Genomic DNA, 10,225 nt, shown 5'->3' with positions numbered 1-10,225 from the left:
TTCGGTGCTATCGGTCCTGTCCGTAGAGGGTTACCCAAAGCGTGTTTTCCTTCGCACGTCACAAAACAAAACTGTACATGATATGTATTACAGGATGTATGCAGCATGGTCGGTTTTGTTTGCTCTCGGGTTTGGTTTTGTTTCACTTTTCTCATTTTCTTTCTTTTTTTTTTTTTTTCCTCGCCTCTTTTTTCCTCTTTTTTTTCTTTTTTTTTTTTTTTTTTTCCGAACGGAACTGGAAACAGCGACGTGTTTGCTCAGCAACTAATCAGGGACAATTTAAAAACAGCCATAACATACCATACATGCTGTCTAATCCAAAACTTAAAAAAAAAAAAAAAAACCAAACAAAAAAAAAAACCAAACCAAAAAAAAAAAAAAAAAAAAAAAACAACATACACAACATGTAAATTATTGCACAAGAGAAAGGCTCAAAGTTTGCGTAAAATGCAATAGTATTGCCCCGATACAGATCATGCATTCAAACGGTGAGAACAAAAAGAAAATAAACAGGGTGTGCTGGTGACAAGCACTTTCCAAATATCCTTAGCTTCCATGATTTCCATCACAAGGGACTAGAAAACCTCTACAGGGGTGCGGGATGGGGAAGGGATGGGGGTGGGGGGGGTGGGGGGGGATGTCGGGGGGCCAGGGGTACGAATATACCTCTATTCAGTTTTTATCTCGTTATTCAAGACTCGATCACTGTGCCATTTTTTCATGTGTTTCTCCAGGGTACTGTACACGCTAAAAGGCATCTTACAAATCTCGCATTTGTAAACGTCCTTTCCCACCTGCCCGTGTGTTTTCATGTGCCGGGTGAGCTTGCTACTCTGGGCGCAGGCGTAGTTGCAAAGCTCACACTTATACGGCCTCTCGCCCGTGTGGCTCCGTCTGTGGACGGTGAGATTACTACAGTTCTTGAAGACCTTCCCACAGTACTCACAAGTGTCGCTGCGTCTGCCCTCTTTTGAGCTGGGCCTGCCAGGGCCCGGGCCACTAATATGGGGGGTGCTCCCTCCGCTTCCCGTGCCGCTGCGGCCTGAGATCCCTCCGTCCAGCTCGCCCGGCGGCGTGGAGAAGCGCAGGCTGCCGTTCTCCGAGGAGTGCTCGGAGGAGGAGGCGAAGGGCGATTGTCGGGAGTCGCCGAAGCTGAGGAAGGGGTCCTTCAGCTGCCGGGAGGCGGCGTAGCCCGCCAGCCACTGGGAGTAAACGTTCTCGGTGTTGGGCATGGCGGCGGCCGGCAGGTCGAACTCCTTCTCCAGCTTGATGCGTTTGGAGAAGGGGCTCAGGGAGCTGGGGCTACCCAGCAGCAGCTTTTTGGACAGGCCTCCCGAGGCGGACTCCCCCGGGGAGCAGCCCCGGCCGTTGACCGCCCCCTCGTCGATGCGGTCGGACTCGCCGGCCACCGAGTCTTCGTCGCAAGTGTCCCTGTGCGCCTCGGGCTCGGGGAGGTGGCCCCGCTTGTGTTTCTCCCCCAGGACCTGGTGGAAGGCCTCGCTGAAGTGCTGCATGGAGCTCAGGACCATGCCCTGCATGACGTCCGGCATCGACCGGCCCTCCTCGCCGGCCCGCGAGTTGTTCTCGTGGTGGCGGGCCGCCTCCAGGCTCATCCCGAAGCCGTAGTCCGGCCTGTCGCTCTCGTTCAAGTCCTCCTCCTCTTCCTCCTCCTCCTCCTCCTCCTCCTCCTCTTCTTCCTCCTCTTCCTCATCCCCATTCTCGGGGATCATGTTGGGGTCGTTCTCGCTCTTGAACTTGGCTACCACGGACTTGAGGGCGCTGCTGGCGCTGCCCACCAGGTCGCTGGTGCCCGGCTCAGGGGAGCTGGCGGTGGAGAGCCCGTCGTCCGACTTCACCGTCATGGGGGAGGACTTGTGCATGTGGGTCTTCATGTGGCGCTTCAGCTTGCTGGCCTGCGTGCAGGCGTGGTCGCAGAGGTTGCACTTGTAGGGCTTCTCCCCGGTGTGGCTCCGGCGGTGGACCACCAGGTTGCTCTGAAACTTGAAGGTCTTCCCACAGAACTCGCAGGACTTGGACTTCATGGGCGGCTGGGAGGGAGGAGGAGCGGACTGCAGAGGAGGAAGGGGCGGCGTGGCCAGGAACGGGGGCTTGCTGCCGGGCTGGAAGGGCTGCAGCAACCTTTGCATAGGGCTGGGCCGGCTCGGGGACAAGGGCGGGCTGGAGGTGTTGCCGGCCAGCTCCCGCAGCCTCCGGGAGAAATCCATAGCGGGGGGCTCCATCGCCATGGGGTTCAGTCGCAGCACCCTGTCAAAGGCACTAGGGTGATGGGTGGCCAGAGCCATTTCTTCCGCACCCAGGCGCTCAATGCGATGCGGATCCAAATGGTGCCTCGGGGGAGGGCTAAAGAGGGGCGGCGTGGGTGGGAAACGCCCTTCTCCCAGCCCCGACGCCTCCCTCGAGACCGAGCCGGGTATTCTGAGCAGGTTAAAAGGGTTATTGTCTGCAATGTGAATCCCGTGGAGAGGTGGCTGGGAAGGGCACTCTGCACCTAGTCCTGTTGGGATACCAACCCGTGGCGTCAGGGGGCTGCCGTGCTCGCTTTCTAGGTAGATCCGTAAGCCGTGCGTGTTCTGTGCGTGCTGCAAGAGGAACCAGGCGCTGTTGAAAGGCTGTTTACAAGTCGTACACGTGTAGCTGCTGGGCTCGTCTTTACCTGCAAAATAACACAACAAGCAGCGTCAATCTCCGGCCATCCATCGGCGGGCGAGAGCTCGCCTCCCCGCCTAAAGCTCCGCTCCTCCGGGATGCTCAGCTGGGAGCTGGGGAAGGGACGTCCCAGCTCAGGCGCAGGCGGGGGGACAGGGGACGGCAGGAGGTGAGGGGCGCGACTGGGGAGGTCCAAACCCACCCAAAACGCGCCCACCTCCTCCCACCGTCCCCAGGCCCGGGTTCGAAACTGAACCCCGGCAGGTAACTGCAGTTAAAAAGGCTGTATTAAAAAAAAAAAGAATAAAAATGATTAGGTCAATTGATGCCAGCTGAGACTTGGCAGACTTTATGCTGCAAGAGGCTGCTAACATTTCAATTGGGAAGAAAATAAATGTGTAAGTAATTAAGCAAATAAATAAAATAATAAAATAAAATAAAATAAAATAAAATAAAATAAAATAAAATAAAATAAAATAAAATAAAATAAAATCCCCTTCTGAAAAGCACCCCAGAAAAACACATGCATTGGTTCAAAGCAGCAACCCAGAGCATCACGACTGCTAGCAAGCTGGGCAACGTCACGTCATTAGCCTCCTCCTTATTTTGAGAGACTAACAATGTGTACAAAATTAGGCAGCATTTCCTGCTCCTTAGCAGAGATTCAACTCTGGGGGAAGGAAAATAAATAAATAAATAAATAAAATAGAGCACGGGACAGGGAGAGGGGAAGGCAGAGAGAGCGGCAGCTCCGCCAGGGAAAGAGCTGGAGGGTGGCCAGGAGGCCTGGCCGAGAGCCCTGCCGGAGCCGCATTATTTCTCTCGCACTGAAAAGAAGCTGAGGATGGTAAATGCCACTTTGGCAAGTAGTGAGCTAACTCTATTTCATGATAATTTATTTTTGGAGATAACACGGACATTATAAAAGAGCAACCAACTAATAAATAACTAAACAAAAAGCTGGCTAATAATGACAGCAGAAAGCAGCCCCTTCTAATATATGGCAAAACAAGGGGGATGAATAACTTTTTGAGGGCTGCCCGTGAGGAAAGAGTGGCATGAGATATGGCGAAGGTGGGTACGCTTTTACACATTACTGTAATTTTGCAAATAATTCACTTCCACCCCCCGTATGGATGTTTTTTGCTAAGTGCTGGTAAACTAAAACCAGAGCTAAGAGGAGGAGAAAAATTAATTTCCAGCCCTGCCCAGCAGTTCTCGTAGAGCTGCTGTTTAGTGATATTTTTTAAAATAAACATCATCTTGAGGTTTGCTGAGGAATAAACCAGGAGCCCTCCCAAAGGCATCAGTTCTTCGGGTGGTAGCTGCCTGTACTCCTGCCCTGACCCTGCATTTATTTTATATTTTGAGGCATCTGCTCTTTCGGTACCGCTCCCGGCTAAACCTCTTTATGTGCTGCACTGAGACCTGCCCCCATTAGGTTTCCCCCTATATGAAGGAAAGGAAAAGAAAAACCAAATGAGGCAGATTTGGAAAGAAAACAGTGCTTTATTTGCTTGTTTCCCGCCTCACCTGGGAGGAGGGGAAGAAAAGCTTGGTATGGGCATTTTCATTCTCTGGCGAGCTGAACGATGACCCGAGGATACGAGAGGCAGGCAGCCCGCAGTGCCGGCTGTAGTGCCCTGCTCCCTCCGGGCTCGGCGGTTATTCTAACGTTTGGCCTGAGAAGCTGAATCGGGCGAGTAAAAAGAGACTCGACTGTCTACAGCAGGCATTTAACATTTTAATCACTTCAAATGCCCTTGGAATAATATTTAACATTTCATCCCGAAGCTGGCATCGGAATAAAATGCACTGCGCTGTTCAGTATGTGCCAGGCACGGGAGTGCAGATAAATACTTAAATCTGCTGAAATTAGAGGGAAATTCAATTGGAGTTTCACATTCCTATGCTCATTTGTGAGCTTGGAAAAAAAAAAATCTTAAATGGGAAAATTTCATCTTGCTTTGCCATAATAAAGTGGAAGTTTTTAACATCACGGTAGGAGCTAACAACGTAACGCTACCTCGCCTCTCTACCTTATAGATCAGGTCAGAGAAAATAGCATTTTATCTTATAATGAGGACACAACATCGAGCGTTCGCTACCACATTTTAGTATTCCCATCAACTAGATATTCTAGATCATAAGGGCAGCTCGTGTAATCATAATGTCAATGAGAAGGGCTGTTACGACTGAGACTAAAGATTACATGGAAAAAGCTGCTTTGAAACTGGTAATTATTACCAGTCCACTAATAGCAAATGATGCATTACAGTTTCACCGTATAATCTGTATTTCACTCAGCTCCTGCCAGTACGGCCTTATTATACTACAGCCCTCACAAATTCTAAATTCCTAAACTACAGTCATCAATAAATGTGTTACTTGCCATAATTTGTGAAATTACTTTGTTCATAACATCTTTGACTGTTATAAAGACGGGAATTGATTTCCTGCATGGCAAAATTAGAGCTACATTGATTTAGTGGAGTGTAAAATGTAATATTATTCTTCATTTGCTTGCCTGAAAAACAAGTTTTCAATTCACCATCCGCATTTGGTAATCAAGATAATAATTTAAATTTAAAATCATGTTTATGTACAAAACTTCCCTAAACAACCCACCATTTTTGAGGGAGCAACGTAAAACCAGGCAATAAAATAAAGCAACGAAAGAGTTAAAATCCACCAGCCATTTGCCTCCACCTCCTGCTTTGAAGAGACACAATTTCTAATTTGTCTATTAGTGCTTGATTAATTATGAAGGCTATTGACTGACCATATCACCACCTAGAGATACGTTCCAGTCTGATGCTGCCTTGCCAAACTGCAAGAATTATGGCACTAATCCACACGTTGCCCGCCAGCAGCGAGACGGGTCCTTAGGCTGCCGCGGCAGGCCCTGGTTTTGGAAGGGACTCGCCTTTCCCTCCTCCCGTCCTACCACCTGTGCTTTTTGGTACAGCATTCGGGTCCCCCCGGAAAGCCAGACGGGATTGTAGGACCTGAAGGCTGTGGGTCCACTGTTGTCTCCTAGCTGTGGGCCAGGCTCTACGTCCACGCGGGCTCCCCAACAAAAGCACCTGGGCAAGACCACGGGCAAGCGAGGAAAGCACGGCAGGGAGATGCAATAGCTGGTGCTGGCCAAGGACAGAGCTGGAGAAGGTCCCACGGTCATCGTCCATCCGTGCAATGTGATGGGATATGTTATCCAAAGCAGCATTGCGATGCCACTGGGGCTTTCGGCTGATCTCCAGGAATCCCCCAGATCGAGAGGTGAAGCGGGTCACCGCTGAACCAGCCCTCCTCGGCCACTAGCAGCGGGGCTGGAGCTCACATCCTCAGCTGCTTCGCATCAAGGCATTTAAGGTCAAAAGCGACCACCAGCTCTCACTCTCTGACCTTTCCTGCAAGATACGTCGCTCAGTTGTCCCGCACCATGATGTCTTCGGGTAATGTGTGACTTCCTCCAGCTCCACAAACCGTCTTTACAGCAAAGCACGGAATCCCAGTGAAAACCATTCAAAACCACTTCAGAAGGCAAGAGCAGCACCCACTGCTTGCCACCACAGTCAGTTCTCACAGCTAATCCCACTCACAGACAGGTACTGGGGTCCACCTGAATTTCTCTGGCTCCAACCTCTACTCATTCTCATTTTCTGTTGAGGGGGTTGGCTTTTTTTTTTTTGGTACGCAATGTGTCCCACCCAACACACCATGGGTACTTGTGTACCCAGAAATCAAGGCACACTTCAAAATCTGGTTATTCTTCCATCCTGAAGTCACCCCTCCATCCTCCTCCACTACTCAAGGACCAGCCTAGCTCTTCTCACCCCAGCATCCTGCTGGGAAGGAGTTGGTTTCCCTCGAAGGCTCCCGCAGAGATGCTGCTTTCTGGGGTACCGCACCCCAGCTCTGTAAGCATGGGCCCAATTCCACTCTTCTATCCAAGGATCACGGTAGGCTGTACCCAGCTGTGCTCTCAACACACCTGGCTCGACAGCCTTTCCAGACCACCCCACAAACCCATCCCTGTTGCTCTTCACCCGTCCAGCTATCCGCAATGCTAATCAGTCACAATTGCATATTAATTTCTAAATCACCAACCAAGTGCTAACCACCACTGGGGCTCCCACCAGCCCCTGCTGACCTCTCCCATCCACTGATGCCTCTCCAGCTAAGCCCCCACATTCCTAAATCTGTTGGCTAGCTCTGAATCACCCGTGCTAGCGACACCGCCCAGTACTCGGTCTTCCTATACACAATGTCACACAGCACCGCGTCCAACGCCTTGCAGAGTCTATTTCATCTACATTTATCAACCAAAGTTGTCATCTGGAAGAATGAAATCAGGTTTATTTGACAAGATCTATATTCCATAAATCTAAGTTGAGTGGCATGAATTATATTTCTATCCTGTAATTCTTTATCAATTGAATCTTATATTGGCTCTGCAATTATTCTACCCAGAAGAGATAAGCAAAGTGTTGCCAACTCTCCTACGGTTACCCCGACCAGCTCTTGACGGCATTTTCCCAGTCCATAAGCTTTATTAAAAACCAGCATCACACGTCAACTCTTTAGGGATTCTTGGGTGCAAGTTGTCAGGGCTTTTTCACTTAAAAATAGTTATCTCCACTGGACCTTGTATAAAATCCTTCTTGGCTACCAATGAGCTAGAAAAAACGTCATCACCCACCTATGATACAACAGGATAACACTGCTGTTTTCCAGGTCTACAGCAGAAATATTTATTACAAATTTCTATCTTACTGCTTCTTCCATCCGTCACTCCTAGGGTTTCTCTTTTCTCCAGGACCCTGAGAATCTCTCCTCTCCTCTCCTCCCTATCCGTGCTAGGCAAGAGTTTTCCTCAGCACCTTCAGCTTCCTTGACCAGTTCTCTACCCATCATTGTTTCTCACTGTGATTGATTGCTATCTATTTTCCATTTTTTTAATTGTCATATATTGATTTTTTTAATATCTAATTGCTGTTCTCATCTCGCCACTGAAGCGGGTGAAGTGGGTTTTGGATTTGTGCCAAAGTTGCCCTCTCCTCCCTGGACAGCTCATCAACTCTTTACACATAGCTTCCAATTACCATTCGCATTTTTGAGCGTACGTTTTCCCTCCCAGTCAATTTTATTGCTCGTTTTCTTCGTATTTGGGAAATTACCCCTTTAGGAGAATTACATGGGGATACCATGTACCAAATACAAACGTGGAGCTAGTATGAAACCTGGGTGGTCTCACCCAGTGAACTCTCAGCCACAGTTATGTATTTACTCCTCTCCTACATCCCGGCCAGAAAAGGACTAGTGACAGGACATGGTATTTCACGAGAGCATAAATGTTTAGTGTTTCTCAAGTTATTGGCTCCTGCTTTTTTAGGGAAAAAAAAAAAAAAAAAAAGGCAGCAGAACAGCTCTTGCCTGCCATGCCCCCCAAAAGTGGTTTAACCAGTGACACACGAGTGACAGATTTAGCTTCTGATTCGAAAAATGTTAACAAATGAGTGGGATGGATATCGGCGTTTGAGTGCCTTTAAGGGCAGTTGGCACAATTACTCAGTAAAATATGAAGAGATGGCTGCTTTCAGCATTAAGGGGCTTTTTTTATATTAAAAAAAAAAAAAGCTGGCTCTTCTGTACTGGCCTCACAGATACCACCAGCCTACTCAAAGTCCGAGTCGAAACAAGCCAAAATCTCCAGGCACAATATAGTTGGCTCCAAGCGAGACCCACAGCCATGTCCACAGCCACCAGCAGCAAAGCCAGACAAGATGCTGGGGAGAAGACCAGCTGGGAGGAGAAGCTGTCAGCTAGATGCCACTGCTGGGAGGGTTTAAAAAAAAAAAAATAAAAATCATTTCTGGAGCTAGGCGTGCACGTTCAGGCATTGCCAAGTGAGTAATGGAATAATGTGTATGCATGTGCCAATGTGCTTTGGAAGAGCTTGCTTCGTTTCTGAAAAGTCAGGGCTGGATCCAGGAAAGCTGCTCGCCGGCCACACCAGTGCTTTACGGAAGAGCAACACTGAAACACCACGTGCAGCATCCTCTCAGTGCCCCTATCTGCAATAGGCAGCCCACAGTGCAGGACTTTTTTTGGGAAAGACCATCAGATTAAGGTGCAAGATATTAATATTTTACCACAGGGCATCGTACGGGCTGCACACAAACGCGCAGTATTAGAGACACCCCAGGTTTCCCAGTGTTTTCAGAAACAAAACAGCAGCGTAAGCAGTGACTGCGTACGTGCCAATGGTGTTTGCAAGGATTTCATTCACAGCTGCAGATTTACTCCCTCAGAGAAATCCCCGTGCCAAAGAAATCTCTCAGCAGATCAGGATTTGGCCCTCTCTGCCCGGACGGTCCAGCCCTCGTTCCCGGCAGCATCTCTCCGCAAGTCAGCACCGCCGGCCCTGGCGGCTTAGCTCCTGCATTCTCCTTCACCTTCCCCAAAAAACCCACACGTGAGCAAAGCCAAAGTGTCTTTACAGGGCTACCTGCACCTACAGGGCATGTACATACCTTCTGCTATCAAACTGCAGAGAACAAGAGTTAAAAGCAACTCAAACACCCGCAACCTGCAGTAAGCACCCATTTCGCCTCTGCTTGCCACCAAACAAGTATCAGAGGAACAGACTGAGCCAAACCCAGGAACTTCTTTATTCAGCTTTAATGTCAACTGACTGCTTGATTTTTGGACTGATAAATTTGGAGTTGTTATGGTATTTAAAGGGGGGAAGAAAAAAAAATGCGTTAATTGTTACCACTTGTACTTGATTCAGTTCTTCTCCATCTGGCTTGTCAAATATATTTTACTTATTTATTTATTCTCCCCCCCTCCCCCACCCCCACCCCTTTTGGAAATCTGTACTGTTGAAATTCCTTTCAGCTGAAAACTAGAGAAGTGAAACGGTTGGGACACAGGAAGCACCGCAGGGCCAGGAGATAAGTGGGTCCACTCCACGTCTGCAGCAGCCCACTTCTCCCTTGGTAAGAAATAGTTGCTTTGTCGTGACTCACCTTTTCCTGGTAGTCGGTAGCATCAGTTTACATGGGAAATTGTAACTGTCCAAACATATTTTATCCTTCTTGAACTCATGCTTCCTCCCAATTCTCCAGATTGCAAAAGGCACTTTATTAACCTGGTCCATCATTAACTGGTTATAAGTAGCTGTCAGCAGTGTTAGCATCAACACTGTTGCTGTTGTGGTCATAATAATTATAAAAATAATAAACAACAGCAGTAGCTGCTTTTATGTACAACAGGATACTTTCTCTCTAATCTTTTCTCTTTATCACTAGGTATCGAATTCAGAAACACTGAAAAAGGAGAATGTCCCCAAAACTCTCTAGGAAGTGATGCAGCGTTGCTTGTGAAACGAGCAGCACCATTGCTGTTCTGCATTTGAAAAAGAAAATTCTGAAAATCAAGTCCACGTTGTTTATAAACAGTCTTGATGGTGGGTCCTGGGACCGGCTTAGTTGTGAAAATGCCAAAAATCTAGAAGACAGTTTGCTTTGTGGGACCTTCAGCACCCCATCTG

The 10,225-nt window shown here is 48.4% G+C and overlaps 1 protein-coding gene across 4 annotated transcripts in view; it reads right to left on the bottom strand.

The window, feature by feature from the left end:
• BCL11A (BAF chromatin remodeling complex subunit BCL11A) overlaps positions 1-10,225 on the bottom strand; it is a 79,203-nt gene that overhangs the window by 11,862 nt on the left and 57,116 nt on the right. The window contains exon 3 of one of the 4 annotated variants that reach the window (XM_042789450.1): positions 795-2,674. In XM_042789450.1, the coding sequence (XP_042645384.1) occupies positions 795-2,674 (1,880 nt within the window). Of the gene's footprint in view, positions 2,675-10,225 lie in introns of all 4 variants that reach the window. The other 3 variants (XM_042789451.1, XM_042789449.1, XM_042789448.1) reach the window with 3 other exon arrangements.

The sequence above is a fragment of the Tyto alba genome, unplaced genomic scaffold (assembly GCF_018691265.1).
Source record: "Tyto alba isolate M040663 unplaced genomic scaffold, T.alba_DEE_v4.0 Super-Scaffold_16, whole genome shotgun sequence".
NCBI classification, from domain to species: Eukaryota; Metazoa; Chordata; class Aves; order Strigiformes; family Tytonidae; genus Tyto; species Tyto alba.
Note: the sequence above shows the minus strand (reverse complement) of the source record. Positions and strands in the feature narration are given on the sequence as shown.